General features: G+C 38.7%; 1 protein-coding gene across 4 annotated transcripts in view; it reads right to left on the bottom strand.

Moving 5' to 3' along the window:
• Window positions 1-20,358, bottom strand: part of EXOC4 (exocyst complex component 4) — an 831,307-nt gene that overhangs the window by 691,522 nt on the left and 119,427 nt on the right. For all 4 annotated transcript variants that reach the window (XM_079931122.1, XM_079931120.1, XM_079931121.1 and 1 more), the window contains exon 7: window positions 12,093-12,267. In XM_079931122.1, the coding sequence (XP_079787248.1) occupies window positions 12,093-12,267 (175 nt within the window). The remainder of the gene's footprint in view (window positions 1-12,092; window positions 12,268-20,358) is intronic.

Genomic DNA, 20,358 nt, shown 5'->3' with positions numbered 1-20,358 from the left:
GAATGAAAAAATATATTTTTCAATGTTCTCAAGTCAGAAACAGGAATTACGTATGTTTGCTGTCTTTGGGCTGCTAACTCTAAATAAAGTTGAATCAAAATCTCTAAATGGAGACTAATTACAGCACAGTCATTTGGATTTTCTTTTCCCTTTAACGTATGTATATATTAAAGCATTTCCCATCTTATGGCACTTTAACATGCTGTCATCGTTTGCTATATGTCATAGAACACACACTCCCTCCTAAACATGCCACAGTGATGCATCTTTCTAAATAAAACTAAACTCACTTTTTGTAAATTTCTCCCACCCCTTAAGACTGTCTTCTAATAGTCTTGGTTTTAATATGACCAAGCCTGTAATACTTGCTCATCATAGCTCTTAACCAGATTGTGCATTAGAATCAGTTGGAATCTTACTGAAAGAGGCTTTTCAGATGTGGGATCCACAGGTAATTCTGACTGGTAGGGAGGGAGGAAGAAAGGAAGGCTCAGTGACAACTAATAGCTGTGACTACCAAAATATTCAGAACATTCAGATGATCTAATCTGAAGCCACTGCAAAAACATAAATAATTTTCTTGTTCCTATGGGGTAAAGCAAAGGCTTAAACCAATTTTAGTGCATTTAACAAAATATCTGGCATCTTAGAACTGGAAAACCCAACTCTCTATTCAGTGACTGCTATTCTTTGAAACATGAAATCCTCAATTTTCACAATTTGAAAATATGTATACATATATAGGTGTAAATACACTACTTTATATACATACACTTAGTAAAATGCCTAGTGAGACATATTCCTCAACGCAGAGTCCTTATTTTAAAATTATGAGAACTAAGGTCATTTCAACTAAATGAATCACCTACAAGTATCACAGATTCTCAAGTGAAATGTCAAGACGTCAAAGTCCAAGCCAAAGTAGGTGTGTAAATCACTGACTTAAACATTTAAAAAGAAAGCTAGGGGGACTTCCCTGGTGGCACAGTGGCTAAGAATCTGCCTGCCAACGCAGGGGACACGGGTTCGAGCCCTGGTCCAGGAAGATTCCCACATGCCGCGAAGCAACTAAGCCCGTGCGCCACAACTACTGAGTCTGTGCTCTAGAGCCCACAAGCCACAACTACTGAGCCTGCGTGCCACAATTACTGAAGCCCGCGTGCCTAGAGCCCATGCTCCGCAACAAGAGAAGCCACCGCAGTAAGAAGCCTGCGCACTGCAAGGAAGAGTAGCCCCTGCTTGCCGCAACTAGAGAAAGCCCACATGCAGCAACAAAGACTCAGTGCAGCCAAAAATAAAAAAATAATAATAATGATAATAAAATAAAATACATTTATAAATTTAAAACAAGAAAGCAAGCTAGGGCAAGCTGAGTTCTACATTTGACTCTTTGGTGCTATAACCATGATTTAAAACTCTTATCTCAGTTTCTCCAGCTCTAAAATGGGAACAATATGACGAATGGTAAAAACAGAAAGGACAAAGGGATTCATAAGATGCAAGAAATCATTTTAGTGCTTGAGTCTAAAGTGACAGATAAGTGAAATTACTTAAGAATTTCATAAATTCACTTGAACCAAGTAACTCCATGAAAGAGCTGTATTTTCCTAAATGTATTGTAAATGGTCTTTGTTTTAATATGATTGAAATGGTAAGATTTGCTGAGCCTGATAATCATTTAAATATTCTCTAACCAATTAAGATCAATAGGCAAGGGGCTTCCCTGGTGGCGCAGTGGCTGAGAATTCGCCTGCCAATGCAGGGGACACGGGTTCGAGCCCTGGTCCAGGAAGATCCCACATGCTGCAGAGCAACTACGCCTGTGCGCCACAACTACTGAGCCTGCACTCTGGAGCCCGTGAGTCACAGCGACTGAGCCCGTGTGCCACAACTACTGAAGCCCACATACCTAGAGCCCGTGCTTCACAACAAGAGAAGCCACCGCAATGAGAAGCCCGCACACTGCAACAAAGAGTAGCCCCTGCTAGCCACAACTAGAAAAAGCCCACGCGCAGCAACGAAGACCCAATGCAGCCAAAAAAATTTTTTAAATAAATAAATTAAAATAAGAAAAGAAAAGATCAGTAGGCAAGAATAAAATCTTGATTTTTATCTTGTGACAAAGACCCAGCAACAATAATCTAATGCCAGTGTCTGATGAATTATTCTAAAAGCAAACTTACAAACCTTACAATGTTGTGGTGGAGTAAAGATTGCCAAGAATTCCTTGCTACTCTTCCCACTGAATGGACTCTATTTTCCCTCCACTTTGACCAATAGAATGTGGCAGATGTGACACCATGTAATATACAAGGCAGGGCCTTAAGGGGTCATCAGCCTCCACCTTGACCTTTTTGACTGCTCCGGACTGGAAGCCAGCATTGATGTAAGAAGTCCAACTACCCTGAGACTGTCATGCTATGAGGTCCTACGGAGAGAGAGAGAAAGCTTCTAACGCAGCCCAGCCTTTAGCTGAAGTGGCCAAGTGAATGTTCTCAGTTGACGCCATGTAAAGTAGAAGCACCACCCTGCTGAGCCCTGAGTGAATTTCTGACTCATAAAACTGAGAGCAAATAGAAGCCATGAAGTTGGAGTAACGTGGTGTGCAGCAACAGACCACCAAACCAAAAGAACGATAGCTATACTCAAGAACTTAGGCAACCTCGCAAATTACTTCCACAATCAGAATAGGTTTAAAAGAGAAAGAACGTTTTTTTTAAAAGTATTATCAATTCAGGAAGATATCATCATTTTTGCTCTAAAATCTTCTCAGGTAGGCAAGAGCAGTATCAGTGAAGCAATGCCAGTTGCTTTAATTTCACTCGAATCATATAATGATACTCTACCTCACACTATCCCACCTATTATCATTAATCATCACCACTTAATTATGGCCTCTTGGTTACTAGTAACCCCCTTGCTTGGGCCCAGGTGCACCAAACCTTGATAAGCACACAGCCTCCTTAAGGACTAAGGCCGTTTAAATCACCAGGGGCAGTACAAATCTGCCTTGGCTTTCAGTGGTCCACCCTCCAGTATCTCAGACAAAACCAGACAAAGAGAGGGACTTCCCTGGTGGTACAGTGGTTAAAAATCCTCCTGCCAATGCAAGGGACACGGGTTCGAGCCCTGGTCCAGGAAGATCCCACATGCCGCGGAGCAACTAAGCCCGTGCGCCACAACTACTGAGCCTGTGCTCTAGAGCCCGTGCTCCGCAACGAGAGAAGACACTGCAATGAGAAGCCCGCGCGCCGCAACAAAGAGTAGCCCCCGCTCGCCACAACTAGAGAAAGCCCGCACACAGCAACGAAGACCCAACGCAACCAAAAATAAATAAAATAAAATAATTTAAAAAAAAAAAACAACAGACAAAGAGAAAAGCTTTGGAGGTGGTGGACTGTAAGGAAGCCCTGTCATTTCTACCCTTGGGTCCTCTAGATCAAGACCCAATCAGACCCAAGCAGATACTTCCTGGGCAATTAGAAATTTAAGGAGAGCAGACTTTCCACCAAATCCACCTAATTCTGGGGCATCAGCCACCGAGCTACTATTTTTTAAAGTTTGGCCCAGTGTATTAAGATATCCATGACATTCACCACAACTTTCACTGGGCCTCAGACACCCTAGCACTCTGACTTGCGCAACTGCCACACGTGCACGGGGAGCCAGAGGAATCTCCTCGGCTGCCCATCATTTCCTGCTTTAAGTAGTGAACATAAAACAACCTACAGAGAGTCCTGATGCTATAGAAGCTGACTTCAATTTAGAGGAAGATTTCTACTTTAACTTTCACATGTTCACTTAATTCTATGCATTGGGCAGCATACTATCCACTGACCAGACAGAACAAAAAATCGAGGAGCAAGCACCTTCCTAGAGACTCAGTGGCCTGGCCGACAACATGACTCTAATATGCCACCCCAAACAGAGGCTATCAAAAAGTGTGAAAGGTTGAGAAATGAAGAAAAACTATTTCTGCAAGAATAATCGCACAAGTTATCTGGCCTAGAATACAGCAAAAAAAAAAAAGCTAGTTTTACTTTGAGGAATGGAATCCTCAGCTAACCAAAATATCACATGAAACAAAAGCTAAGAATAACCTAGTTTCAGACCTGAATTCAAAATAGAAATTGCATCTGTCTCCTTGAAAAACTCCTCTAGGTCATGGATCAGTACCAATAAGATTTGTGGATTTTCTTACCTGACAGCAAACTTCAAGTTCTCTCTGCATGAGGTTAATTTTATCACTATTTAGACATTTAAGTGGCAGTTAACACAAGTAAAATGATTTTCCATTCTGTCTCTGTTAAGCTCCAGAAAGAGAGATCAGGGCACTAAAAAGTGAAGTGACTTGTGGTGTCACTGTCAGTGGTTCAACAGTGTAATTACAACCCACAGCCTCCATCTGTAGAATACTACTTAGCACACTCAGGGTTACACACTTAAGCCGACAATGGCTAAACAGGCAGTTTGGCTTTGAAAAGAGATGTGAATAAAAAAATGAGATTTTTTTTCGGAATCGTAACACCTGAAAGATAGGTTTGTTCAAAGTGATCCTCTTATTTCCTCTGTTATGTTAAATCCCACAAGAAATGGAGCATTTTGTGTTTCTAGTGTACCTCGGTCTTAACACACTTAAAAATGTGCAGCCAACGGTATGACAGGCATGTCACCAAGTAGGTGACATTTCGGAAGGTGCTGTTTGCTACTCAGAAGGGCAAAAACATGCATTTCTATTATCACAGTTCTAAAGCGTGTGTAAAACTGAAAAGGGAGTTCAATGGTGTGTGGTCACAGGGATGACACCAGCAGAAAACTCTGACACCCTGTTACTATGATAGTGACAGCCGTGTCTCCACACACGGCTGTCTCCAGACACAAACACACCGAGACAAATGAGCCTTCCAGCTACAGGATGGATTCTGCCTGCCAGGGACAGCCCAGGTTCCAGTGGAGAAAAGCTGCCGAAGTCTCTACGTGATCAAAAATTATTTTCTTTCCCAAGATTCAGTAAACAAAAGAGCATTTCCATTTTTCAGCAAGAAACATTTTCAATTCAAAGAAACACTGAAATTCGAAGCCTAAACACCTGTAGATCCATTCAGCATATGATCCCATCACCTTCATACATGCTGGTACATGCTAACTGCAGGCGTCTATTGTTCTCAACTATGTCTGTTCTCCAGAAAAGATTTTAACCTAAAGAGCATTCCACCAACAAGTATCAGAAAACTAAATTGGCCCTAAGCATAAACCTCTGCATGCAAACTTAAACCAAAAGTCTTCTTTTCTAAGCCCTCCACGTTGGCAAACATTCTCCTGTGCTACTTCCCATGCCAGCTGGCTAACACTGAGGTAAAAACACACACTCTTGCCCACGCCCCTCACGTCACCAGAGTGAGCTCTCTATCTTGTGTTCAGCTTTATTCCTCAATACTTAGCACATAGTTCGCCCCAATAACTTAACACTAAAATATCAGTCATACTGGAAACCAGCATGACACGTTGACTACGTGGTTTTATATATTTTCCAAAAGACTCCCTAAAGGTTTACAAATCCTTCCCTCTTCTTTGTATTCCTCTAACATGCTCCATGAAAGCCTGTGATTTGTTCTACTATTAGACAATATCTCAAGTAATATAACCCACAGACTCTCCACTAGCCTACACACTAGTTTCCTTGCCTTAGTCTCCAGCCTCTACACCCAATCCTTTTCAGTGCTACCATATTAATCCTACTTCATCTCACCACATGCCAATCCAAATCCAAAATGGCCCAGTATCACCTAAAGAAAGGGTCCTCAAACTTGAGCGTGCATACGAATCACGTGAAGGGCTTATTAAAATACAGATTGTATGGCCTCACTCCTTGAGTTTTTGAATCAGTAACTATGAAGTAGGAACACAAATTTCTTTTTTAACATGCTCCTTGGTAACACTAATGCTGCTGGTCCAGGAAACATACTTTGAGACCACTGACCCAAAGCAACAGTTCCCAATTACAGGATCCCAAACAAATTATCAGAATCATCTTAGGAGCTAAAAAAACAAAAAACAACAGCAGCAACCAAAAAACCCACAAAATCCAGTCCTTATCCACAGTGATCCTTAATCAGAAGGTCAAGGATGGGACTAGGAATCAATCCAGAGGTAAACCTAATGCATACTCAGCTTCAGGAACCACTAGCCTAAAGACAAACCACAATCCCCTTAGATGACACTTAAGGGCTTCCACAACCTGAACCCAAACCTACCTATCTGACCTTACCTTCTAGTGCACAAAATAAACCCTCAGTTACAGCTGAACCATTCTTTTCTTACTTATCCGTGAATATCCTTGTCCATTCATTCCTTCTGTGCCACTTACCAGTATCTCACTTGCCATTCCAGCTGTCTAGAATGCCATTTGCATCTTCTCTACCTCTGCAAAACCTCCAAGGATCAGCTCTTCAACAATCCTGAACACCGTTTTTGGTCCATTTAACATGTTTCAGGATGATTATATGACACACTGTGCCAACTACCATTCTTACATTTAGCAACATTAGACCATTTGTGTGTCTGTGTCACTGCATATCCAGTTTATTAATGGGTATATAACCTAATATCACACTGTAAGAAATCTGTAAGTAATCTGTAACCTGAAAGAATTTTTTAAGGAACTAGAAAATACAGAAAACTAAAACCGATTTAAAAATTGTATAACAATTTTTTTTTTTAATGTTGAGCCTTCTTTTAATTTATTTATTTTTATTTTTGGCTGTGTTGGGTCTTCGTTTCTGTGCAAGGGCTTTCTCTAGTTGTGGCAAGCGGGGGCTACTCTTCATCGTGGTGTGCGGGCCTCTCACTATCGCGTCCTGTCTTGTTGCGGAGCACAGGCGCCAGACTCGCAGGCTCTGTAGTTGTGGCTCACGGGCCTAGTTGCTCCGTGGCATGTGGGATCTTCCCAGACCAGGGCTCGAACCCGTGTCCCCTGCATTAGCAGGCAGATTCTCAACCACTGTACCACCAGGGAAGCCCAATTTTTATTACATAATAGTAACCATTTAAAATATGTAGATGACCTCTTACTTTAAAATGCTTTATTCTTGAATCTGTGGATTAATAAAGATGAGTATAATAGAGAGCTAAGAAACAATCAACCAGAGATTAATTCAAGTCATGACTAATATCACTCTTCCACTACATGTCTAAGGAAACACAAACTGGGGGCAGAAAAGTAGAAAAGTTAAGAGGAGGAGAAAAATGGAGGAAAAGAAAGAAAGGAAAAAAGCAAAGAACACTGTCATATCTTGACCTCAAAACAAGTAAACATAATACATGAAATGAAATGTTATTTCTACGTTAGACCCATCACCTTGTACTATTAGATCAGTTTTAGTTTTATGTTCTTTATCTGTCAAATAGCTTATGCCAACAGTATATGTACACATTAACATGAAATGGCAACAGTATTGCCAAGTGTATGATTTGGGGACTACAAGTTACTCAGAGATTTAACACACAGTTGATGCCTCTTTAGTGTCTTAAATACATCTTAAGGGTGAAGGGAGTGGGGAATGGGAAGTGATTTCTAATGGATACAAACAGGGACTTCCCTGGTGGCATGGTGGATAAGACTCCATGCTCCTAATGCAGGGGGACCGGGTTCGATCCCTGGTCAGGGAACTAGATCCCACATGCATGCCACAACTAAGAGTTAGCATGCCATAACTAGGGGGCCCACATGCCGCAACTAAGGAGCCAGAGAGCCACAACTAGGACCCGGCACAACCAAATAAATAAATATTTAATGGATACAAACAAGGTTTCTTTTTAAGGTGATGAAAATTTTATAAAATCATATCATGGTGATGGTTGCACAACTCCATAAATATACTAAAAAGCATTGAAATCTATACCTTAAACAGGTAAACCTTGTGGCAGGTACATTAAATCTCAATAAAGCTCTTTAAATAAACAAATGAATAACTCATTCCATAATATGGAAGATAGGCTCCCCAATCATCTTTTGAAATGACATGTGTGAAAGGTATATCTCATTTAATAAGCCAGAAACATACTTTCATTTTTTCATTTCAAGTTAATGTCTGATGGAACTTAAAGTTCCTTAGTTTATTATAAACATTTTTAATATGAGATAATGGGTTTTGTTTTCAGAAGTGTAGGAATTATATACATTTGACAAATCCAAAGTAAGTAGGGCTAAGTAAGGCATATCTTACTTTGTTCATAACCATAATTAATTCTTCATAAATCCTATAAATAGGATCCTAGTAGATTCAAAAGTTGTTTTAAACTTAGAACATTAGTCTTATTCAAATATCAGATATCAAAAACTTATTCATAAAGCATTTTATAACCTTGTGACAACAGGATTACATAGTCTATAACATACTTCCTAGGGCTTAACGTATTCAGGTTTTAAATGCCATAAGTACTGATACAAATAATTCCATTTGATAATATTATATTCTAATACTGTCCAATACATTTGCATAACACAAATATTTTTATTAGTATTTCATGGTACATCTCTTTCCATTCATATACTTTTAATCTGTCTATATCTTTATGTTTAAAATCTCTTAAGCCCAAAATGAGGAACTTGAATTAAAAGATGGGGATATATTCTTCAAAATGCCACTGTTATAATAAAAGGTAAAGAAAAGCTATGGAAATGTTCAAGCTTAAAGGAAACTAAAGAGGCATGAAAAGCAGACACAGTATCTAATGCTAGACTGGATTTTCTACTGGAGGAGCAAAAAAAAAAAAAACTGCCCTAAAGAACATTACTGGGTCAATCAACAAAACTAGGAAATAGAAAATAGATAACAGAGAAAACACACACAAGTGCATATATAGAGAAAGAAAACAATTGATAAAGTGACAAAATGCTAACAGCAGTTGAATTTGAATTAAGAGTTATATGGGCACCCTTTGTACTATTCTTACCTTTCTAAAAGTTTGAAGTTGTTTTAAAATTTCAGAAAAACAACATAAAACATATCTCTTGTAAACAGTATGGTTGGGTTTTTCTTTTTTTAAACCAATCTGACAAACTCTGCCTTTAAATTGAAGTGTCTAGTCCATTTACATTTAATGTAATTACTTACATGGGCAGTATAAGTCTAACATGTTGCTATTTGTTTTCTATTCATCCTATCTTTGTTTTGTACTTTATCTTTTCTTTCTTCATTGTTCTTTTTTCTTCCTTTCCTGCTTTTTTCTTTTGGATTAATCAAATATTTGTTCACTATTCAGTTTTATGCCCTTTACTAGCTTTTCAGCTATACATCTATTTTACAATTTAATGTTTGCTCTAGGGATTATAATATGCATCCTTAACTTACCACAGTTTACCTTAAACATTGTATCTCTTCATGTATAATGTAAGAAACTTACAGCAGTAGAGTTTCATTTACCCTATTCCCATCTTCTGAGCAATTATTGTCATACATTTTACTTCAAAATATATTATAAAACTCACATACATTACTATTGGTTTTGCTTTAAACAAAAATTAAGAAATGAGAAAAATATATTTTATTTTTGCCCACATATTTACCACTTCTGGACTTCCTTATATTTTCCTGTAGATGAGTTACCATCTGGTATTGTTTTCCTTTAGCCTGAAAAACTTTCTTTAACATTTCTTTAAGTGCAGGGCCAGTGAAAACAAATTCTTTCAGCTTTAGTTAATGTGAAAACGTCACTATTTCACCTTCATTTCAAATGATTTTTTCAGTGAATATAAAATTCTAGATTGACAATTTTTGTATTTTATAGCACTTTCAAGATGACATACATCAATTTCTGGCTTGTATTGTTTCTGATGAGACATTAGTGAACATCTTTATCACTGGTTCCCTGTAGGCAATGCACTCTTTTTCCTCTGGCTATATTTAAGATTTTTTTCTTTGCTTTTCAGCTACCTTATGATAATGTGTCTAGATATAGTTTTCTTTGTGTTAAACTTCCTTGGATTTGTTGAACTTCTTGATCTGTGGGTTTATGTTTTTCAACAAATTTAGAAATTTGGGGTCATTGTTTCTTCCAATAATTAACTGCCCCAATCTCTCTCCCTGCTCTCCCTCTGTAGTTCCAACCACACAAATGTTAGACAGCATGATACTGTCCCACAGGACATTATGGCTGTGCTCATTTTTCTTTTCAGTCTATTTTCTCCCTGTACTTTAGTTTAGATTGGTTTTGATTGATTTTTCTTCAAGTTTTCTAATCGTTTCTTATACAGCATGCAATCTGTTGCTAAATCCATCTGGTAAATTTTTCATTTCAGATATTTTCATCAAATTTTTAAAATTCTGGTTATTAGTTACATTTTTCTGCTTTTTTGCAAGTATAATAATCGTATGCTGCACAACGTGGATGCTTCATTATTGAGATACTAGATTATATTACTTTATTTACAGGTGGATCAGACTAATACTGTAGAGACTTGGTTTGGGGCTTTGTTACATGAAATTACAGTATCACGTACACTATGGCTAGAACAGCCCAATTCCTAAAACATCTGAGGTCACATATGAAAGCACAGGATGTTCACTAAGTTCTCCCCACACTGGCTGGTCTGAATTCCAACGTTTCTGAGCATTTGGCAACTTCTGCAATTTCCATTCAGCTCACAGTCCCACAGTAGCTATATTCTGCCTTGGAGTGGGTGAAACTTCACATCTGACCAAAGGCTCAACACTACTCTTTTCATATTTCTGGGGTTCCTTCTCTCTGCTATTCCCTCTCCTTCAGTATCCTAACCCACAAACTGCAGCTGCCTCCGCACCCCTGAACCCTGAACTCTGCTTCATCTACTACTTAGAGCCTGCTGACGTTTGTTCACTTTCCTATGTCATAGTTTGAAAGTGTCCCCAGAGAAGGAGCTGGGATGTATGTGAAAGTGACCTCATGTATTCTCTTCTCTCAACTGATGATGCTGATCGCCTGAGTCCACCCAGTTTTCAAGTTAATTATGGTAGGAGGTAACCACATCATGGACAGAACCAGAAGTCCTTAATTCTAACTATTTTTGAAATAGCTTTAAAATCTATTATCTTATTTCATCATTAAAATAAACATGTAACCTGAAAAGCATATATTTCCATGACAGATTAGCAAACCAAGATATAAAATCTTAAATAACCAGTTTCCAAGCAATAAAGATATTTTATTCAACACACAAATATTCATCAAGCACCTACTATGGGCACGTGGTAATTGATGTAGCAGCAAAACAAACTCATGGAATATAGTTGCAACCTATATTCTTTCTACTGAACCATCAATAAAGCACACAGACTGTATCCCAAAAACTGTCTAATGAATGAATAATCAGGAATCAATCAATCCACCAAAAGCATGCCTATACTCTCAAAAATAACTACAATCTACATACATGATTTATTTTTTTCCTGCAAAGAATCCTATTTGCCATGCAAATAATTTCATTTCTACACAGTTATATTTTTCAATTCCCTATATATACTTAATTTTTTTCCTATTAGTAGATACTGTCTAACCAAGTCACTTCTATATAGCTATGTCAAATTTGCTTCAGCTAACTCTTAATCGTATTTCTCATTTTCGTCTGGCCATATCAAATATATTTTCCTGGCGCATGGAGAGAAAACATAATAAAATTTCTAAATACCCCCTCTGCAGCATCATACCAAACAGTAATATCATTCCTCCGATCTTCAACAGATCACTCAAGGTGGTACATTTATACCTTACAGGTTTATCTTCATCTCTTAAAATAAGCTCTTGACCTGTCTTTTACCCCAACATATGCAAGAGCTGACTGTAAGAAAATGGTCATAAACTTAAGCTACATATGTTTAGATCCTTGATTGCTACGTATTGAGAATCTCCTAATTTTAAAGCCTGGCCAAAAGAAGTTTGTTTAAAAGGTCTTTTGAAAATGATAGAAGTTCATAACATCAGCAAGCATCACCTTTAAATAGGAACACTACATTCTCACTGCTTATGATTAAGAGAATATTTTAGGTGGCTGATTTTTTTATGTTCCTACCTGTTATTCCGAATCAAGATGGGCACCCTCTGTAAAAGGATCTTACCTGCAGAACATCTTGGATCTTCACCCACACGTCTGCCATGTCATACAATTTGACATCTTCCTGCTGAGTCAGTGGAGTCACAACAGTGTCTTGCAGGTACCCCAGGACCACAGAGTGTGCAGCAGCTACAGCATTAAACTTGTCAAACAGCAACTCCAGCAGTTCTAGAAGTAACCTAGTGAAAAAAATAAACATTTACATACAAACAAACACAAAATGATTGACACTGGCCTGCAAGAAAAACATCAAACTAAAGTGAAGTAGCACACTACCATGTAAACAGCTCATTAAATTTCAACAGATTTCATTTCAAACAGTTGTCTGATCTAAGTAACTTTTGAAAATTTACCTAAGTGTCTGTTTCCTCTGCTATAAAATGGACATGGTGAAGTCAGACAGACAAAGTATTATATAATCACTTATATGTGTGATCTAAAAAATAATACAAATGAATCTATATACAAAACAGAAACAGACTCACAGATGTAGAAGACAAACTTATAGTTACCAAGGGAGGAAGGGAAGGGGGAAGGATAAATTCGGAGTATGGGACTAACAAATGCAAACTACTATACATAAAATAGGTAAGCAACAGAATTTACTATATAGTGCAGGGAACTATATTCCATATCTTATAATAACCTATAATGGAAAATAATCTGAAAAATATATATGTATAACTGAATCACTTTGCTGCACACCTGAAACTAACATAATATTGTAAATCAACTATACTTCAATTTAAAAAAATGGACATGGTGTACAAATTTTAAAGACAATCTTAAAGTCCCTAAACCAGCAGTAGCAGCTCAGTAAACATTTGTTTCCTTTTTAACATAATTCGGTGATCACTATACTCTTTTATATAGGTAGTTTTTCTAAGGAATTCAGGCAATTTTTCAGACAACAGTTCGAATGTTACAGAGAATGTGCTATTCTCTAGCAATAAATTGGGCACTTTGGTGAGGACACTAATCCTTTTAGTCATGGAAAGCTGCGCTTACTCCCATTCAAATGTATGGCCTAACTTGCCAGAAAAAACTACACACCTGCTGAGAAATCTGACTTTCACCACAGGGAGCAGCTTGGACCTCCGCATTATCTCATTTTGCATCTTGAGAGATGGACACATATTATTACATGAATTTTACATACTCAAGGACACAAAATGAGGCTGCAAGGCAGCTGACCCCAGAACAAAAGTTGATTTTCATGTCAGAGCACTGAGCCACCTACCTCTCTCTATAGTTTTACAGTGGAGATGTATATTCAGAGATGGCTCAGAGCTTCATGTCATGGATGCAAAGTAATTCCCCCATCACTGAGCCTTACAGCATCACTGATCACTCACACTTGGAATCATCCTTTCCTCCTCTGAAGTTGTATTTTATTCCACTTTTAAGGAACTTATCACACATATGGCTCACATACGTGACTCAATCAACGTGGGTCACATTTATTTATATATAGACATTTTACCTCCCTTCCCCATTATGAGTCCTTTAGAGCAGGCACTGCTTTATACGTCTCTGTATACGCAGGAGCACTCAGAACAGTGAGCAGCAAATATTGGCTGAATGAATTTAATGTGTATACCATGAATGAGTACAGACAACTTTGGAATGTGACCTTTATTGTATAATCTGTGGCTCTCAGTTCATAGTTCCTAAGTAGACTTATAAACCAACCTGGAAAGTAGAAAAAGAAAGCAAAACATCTTGTCAGCAATGTCGATTAACAAGATTTTATTACCATAAATAAGAGGCTGTAACTACAATCTCATCAAAACGTATAGCATAATATCTATTCCTATGGCTTCTTTATTGACCAATTACTGTAATTAATGTGCCAATGTGACAGCCAATAATTATCTTATGATAAAACCCTAATATCTCTGACATTTTTATTTAGACAAGACAGAATCAATAAAAATGTACATATTCCTCCCAGTCTAGAATATATATATATAATCCAGAAATTACACATCGTATTTGTAAACAGGAGCCATTCTACCTTTGAAGGATGATTTTTTAACATCTTCTAAAGGTAAATTCATATTTATACTCACATTCACCTAAAACAATTCTTCACTTTCATCTGTGTTATATAAGAACTACTCAAAATCAGCAGAAAGAGGTACAAAGTACAGGAAGTTGTATCTAACTAAAATAGTTAATTCAGTGTTGGTAAATACTCTGTGTAAGACTGGTATCTGGCATCATACAGAGAAAATACCTGATTAAGGTTCTACTTTTCAAATAAAGATTTATGCTGAATGTATAAAAGCCTGTGGTTCCCAAATGTCCACCCACAGAGCACAATGTATTTTCAGTGGTAGACAGAAAAATAAGACCATATGTTCACGTTTCACAAAGGTAAATTTGTTTGATATTTTTGGTATTCTCTTGGTAAGAAAAATCTGTTATTTTCTCCCATGACTGCAGTTGTATTGCCAAATGTCCTTACTTGACAAAATTAAAACGTAGTAACCTTATGCTATACCCAAACATTTCTGGAATGATTTTTTTTTAATTTTTATTTTATAGTGGTGTATAGTTGATTTACAATGTTGTGTTAGTTTCAAGTGTGCAGTAAAGTGACTTAGTTATACATATATCTATTCTTTTTCAGATTCTTTTCCCAGATAGGTTATTACAGAGTACTGTGCTATACTGTAGGTCCCTGTTGATTACCTATTTTATGTAGAGCAGTATGTACATGTTAATCCAACCTCCTAATTTATCCCTCCCCCTCACCTTTCCCCTTTGGTAACCACTAGTTTGTTTTCTTTGTGCGTCTGTTTCTGTTGAAATGATGTCGATTCATGACATTCAGAAGCGTAAGGCATGCTGGTATCCAACTTCCCAATGGCATGAAGTTCTAGGTACAGGCCTACAAACCAGCAATAAAGCAGAAAACACTGGAAGAGGAGTGGCTCCTCTGAATGGAGGGGCTGCTGTCTGGTTATCTCCAGAGCCACTAGACTCCATGACTACACACACCTTGGCTGCCACTCAAGGACAAGAGCAACTCAGCAACCAGGGGCAGTGCTCTGTTTAGAAAAGAGACCTAAGAGGGAACTGAGGTGTAAAATGAGATCCATGGTATCTTAACAGTATGGAAATAGCAATCCCTGGATAAAATGCAACACACGACCACCTTCGGCCACACCTGGAGGATCAAGACCAAGACAGATGTGTTGTAGTATGACTATCAGAGCCATAAGACAGGCTACAGAGGGAAGAAAACAAGAAGAGCCAGGCCGGAAATCAAGACACTCTATTTGCCGCTCTGCCTACCTTGAAACATCCACCAATTTCAAAGAGAGGGAAGCTCTCCTCTGCCTCACCACAGCACAGTCTCGACAATACTAATAAAACCCGCAGCTCTGACATTAAAACTTAAAACTTTTGTGCTGCAAATGATGCCATCAAGAAAGTGAAAAGGCAACCCAAGAAATGGGAGAAAACATTTGCAAATAATTTACCTGATTTGTATCTAGAATACCTCAAGATTTCTTACAACTAGTAACATGACAACCAAATTTTAAAATGGACAAAGGATTTGAATATGCATTTCTCCAAAGAAGATATATGAATGACCAGTAGGCAAACAGAAGATGCTCAACATCTTAGCCATCAGAGAAATACAAATCAAAACCAGGAGATACCAGTTTTTGGATGGTTATAATCAAAAAGACAGACAATACAAAGTACTGGTAAGGATGTAGAGAAATTTGAACTCTCATACAGCACTGATGAGAATGTAAAAATGGTACAACTGCTTTGGAAAACACTTTGGCAGTTCCTCGAGTTACCATACGTACCCAGCAATTCCACTCCTAGGTATATACCCAAGAAAAACAAAAACACACATGTGCACAAAAATGTGTACACAAGTGCTCACAGCAGCATTATTCATAATAGTAAAATATTAAAATAGGAGTAAAATAGTAATAGTAAAATCATAAAGTGGAAATAATCCAAATGTCCATCAACTAACAAATGGACCCAAAAAACCCGAGGTATATTCATACAATAGAATATTATTTGGCTATAAAAGGAGATGAAGTACTGATACATATTACAACACGAACCTTGAAAACATTATGCAAAGTGAAAAAAGTCACAGAAGACTACGTTGTGACTTTGTGTGATTCTATTTATATGAAATATCCAGAATAGGCAAATTGCACAGAAGGAAAATATGTTAGTGGTTCTTAGGTAGGTGGGAATTACCCACTAAAGCATATGGGGTTTGTTTTGTAGGGGGGACAAAAATGTTCTGGAACTACAGAGCGGTGATGGTCGCACACCCTGTGAATACACCAAAAACCAGTGTTTCAAGGGGTGATTTGTGTAGTATGTGAATTATATCTCAATTTAGCTGTTTTTTGTTTTTGTTTTTTAAATCATCAGCGGTGGCTCTGAGTCAGGCCAGTGAGGGCCCAACACCTCCCCTGTGGTGAAGTGAAAACATATAGAACAGTGAAAAAAGGAAACTGATGTCTCAAAAAGTGAAGTAGTATGAACACTGACTCCTTCAGAATCTTACTACCAGGAGGACATTAGTTTTTCTCTATTGGTTCACTTGTTTTTTGTTTGTTTTTCCTTGTTACATAAGTAACCGGTAAAGAAACAAAAGATGCACATTCTTTCCCAACATTGATAATCCCTAACCCCGTAATTATGAGAAAATCTCTCAACTTCTTCAAGTGTTCCTATCTGTAAAACCAAAGTATTAATTAATACCTGTTCAGGAGCCTCACACAACTGATGGATGGATCACATTAGAAAATGGACAGAATTAGTTGAGGTAATTGTACTGTATTAAAGAGAGAGGAGGTTTCAGGATCCTTTTGTCTGGATTTCTGGCTTCAGCAACTCTGAAGACAATGGTTACCCTTCCTGAGAGAAAGAGAAAGAGAAAGAGAGAGTGGGGAGAGGGAGAGAGAATGAGAATGAAGTGAAGACAGAAACTGTTGAAAAGGAGAGCTGTTGGGTTTAGATCTGAAGATGTTAAGTTTAAGGTGTTACATACCGGTCCTCTGATATGCAAGTCTGGAGCCCAGGAGAGACACTGATTTTTGGAAATTTACAAAGTGATAAATATTTGAGAGGATGAGATTACTCAGGGATAATATGCAGAGTAAGAAAAGCAAGCCAACATTCCCCGAAATAGCAGCAGTGAAGAGATGTTCAGGAAGTAGCGAGGCAAGAAAACGACAGGAAGGAAAATTGTAGAAGACAGTGGAGAAGAGAATAGCAACAGAGCCAAGGCTACATGGCAGCCAGCTGATGTAAAGACAGAAATGTACAACTCACAGGTCCCAGTGACCTTGGCAAGAAGGGTTTCAGGGGAGCACTGGATGCTGAACTCAGCAGCGGGATAAGGAGTGAATGGCTAAGAAGGGAAAGAATCCAAGTCAATCACACACTTTGCAAAGGCTGACCATTCCTCACCAACACATGCTCTCCTAAAAAAAGAAAATGAAAAAGCAAGTGACTCTCCCCCAATGCAGCAAGAATAAGAGAGACCAGGAATCACTCACATGAACAAGACATAAAATGCAGTAGTCTGGCCCAATTTAAAGCTACCAGAAATAAACTGAAATATGCTGTTAATATTCACAGGCACTCGCTGGCTGCCCACCCGACACTAGATTGAGAAAACAAGTGTTTGCCTTTCCCCGCAGACACACTCAGGATGACCTGCACACACAGAGCCCCACAAAAGTCATCCCCTGAAATTGAAGACACGGGGAGGGGGAAGGGTAAGCTGGGACGAAGTGAGAGAGTGGCATGGACTTATATACACTACCAAATGTCAAATAGAAAGCTAGTGGGAAGCAGCTGCATAGCACAGGGAGATCAGCTCGGTGCTTTGTGACCACCTAGAGGGGTGGGATAGGGAGGGTGGGAGGGAGAAGCAAGAGGGAGGAGATATGGGGATGTATGTATATGTATAGGTGATTCACTTTGTTATACAGCAGAAACTAACACACCACTGTAAAGCAATTATACTCCAATAAAGATGTTAAAAAAAGAAAAAAGTCATTCTCGACCCTACTCCACCAACAAAATTTCAACTAAATAAAAGATGATATAAAACATGACACTGCAACTAGCTCAGTTGCTTAAATCCTGTTAGGATCAAGGTTTTCACCACTGATCCAAAAGACAAAAGAGCAGGCAGAATCATTAAATTACTAGAGATTCCTTAAATTGAACTGAATAAAAAAAGGCCTCAGACAGGAATCAGCCTAAGAACCATAGAGATTAGAATTTCAGTTAATTGCAATTTCTACCAGTCACAAGAAAATCGCGCGTGCAAATGCGCGCAAATGCGCGCGCACACACACACACACAGAGGTTATTTCCAGAGTCACAAAACAGTATGCAATAATATGCAATACAACACCACAGTCAGTGAAAGAAAACTTCAATCCTGGGATGGCAATGTGGTATAAATGCCGGTATAAAGGACTGGCATTAGAAAGCTGGACTTGGCAGCAGCTCTCTACTGAATAGTCATGGGATTTTCAGTACATCATGGGACTGTTCCAAGTCTCAGGCTCCTCAAACACAAACTTCCTCAATTACAATTTCCTAATCACAAACTGTGAGAATTAAATGCAATAATGTAAGTGAAAGTATACTAAAAAGCAAGCTCAAAACAACAGTAAATTGCTTCCTTCAACGGTTACCATGTAGAGGGGGAAAAGGCGGGGGACAAGAGATACTCCAGATGTCCCCATGGCCCAGCTGCATCTCTGTCCTTCCCCCAGCTTAGTGAAGTCCTGCTTGTATTCCATAAGATACACTAGTATCATCCCAATAGAACCCCTCTTTAATTCTGTTAGTTGGAGGTGGGTTCTGTCACTGCTAACTAAAAGAGGGTCTAATTCACAGAATAACAGCCAATTCCTTCATTCTATAATCCCTCAAAAAAAAGCAGATGATCACAATGGACTGAGAGAAGTGACAAAAGAGCAACATGCATGGCCTCCTGGGCCAGAGAATAAGAACACAGTCCCTGTTTATGTGTGGTTATGTACCCACACCTCTCCCCCAACACATGGCCCAATGCCTAGTTAAGCTGTGGGTGCCTGAGTACATATGAGTAAAAGAATGAGCAATTTAGGGTGGCAGTATTCGGAGAAGTCCAGGACTAGAGCCACCAGCCTGGGGTCCTCTGCATGGGGCCAGCAGCTAAAGCCGTCATGATGGACGAGAGCCCTTAAACGGTGAGGCTGGAGTGAGATAATGATGATGACAACGACGAGGACCACAACAAAGACAACTACGTCTTCACAGCCACACTGATGACAACAGGCCAGGCGCTGTGTGAAGTGCACACTTTATCCTCGGGAGAACCCAATGAGGAAGGTACTACTTTTATCCCCACATTATAGACAAGAGAACGAAAGCTCAGAGATAAAGAGAGACCAAAGGACTCGATTTTGGAGAATGTTTCTTTTAAAGGATGTTAGGAAAAAAAGTAATTTAAGAGAAGAGGCCAGAGTTATCAGTACCATCAAATGCTACAGAAACCAAGGCTGGAAAGAGCATCAACAGAAGTCTATCCTGCCTCTATTTTCTCACTGCCAACCAGTTTACCCCTGGTACTCTACTAAAACAATTCCTGCAAAAGTCTCAAATCATCATTTTGCTCAATCTAAGATATACACACTACTCTATATAAAATAGATAACCAACAAGGACCTACTCTACAGCACAGGGAACTATACTTAATATTTTATAATAACCTATAAGGGAGAAGAATCTGAAAAAGAATAGATACATACACATGTATAACTGAATCACTCTGCTGTACACCTGAAACTAACACATTATAAGTCAACTATACCTCTAAATAAATAAATAAATAAGACCTCTTCAGTCCTTATTCAAGGAGATGCAGTGCTTGTTTCTACTGACCACTCACTCCTCCTTGAAACACTGCCTTCCACGGGCTCCAACCCTATACTCTCCCACTCGCCTTCCACCTCCCTGGTTGCGCCTTCTCAAGAATCTCTTCCTCAGCCTGTTCCTTAAATGCTGTCAACTCTTCTCGATCCTCATACTCTCTCTGGGTGAGCTCATCCACCACTTACGTCTTCAATCATCCACCCGCTAATGACTCCCAAACGTGTCTTCTGTCCAGACGGCTCTCCTGAGCTGTAGACATCAAACCTAACACGTCTTAAATAAAACTCATCATTCTCCTACCCAAACCTACTTATCCATTTACCTAAGTCAGTGAA

Source organism: Stenella coeruleoalba (assembly GCF_951394435.1).
Source record: "Stenella coeruleoalba genome assembly, chromosome: 9".
NCBI lineage: Eukaryota > Metazoa > Chordata > Mammalia > Artiodactyla > Delphinidae > Stenella > Stenella coeruleoalba.
The sequence above is the reverse complement of the archived record's forward strand: the minus strand, read 5'-3'. Positions and strand labels throughout refer to the sequence as shown.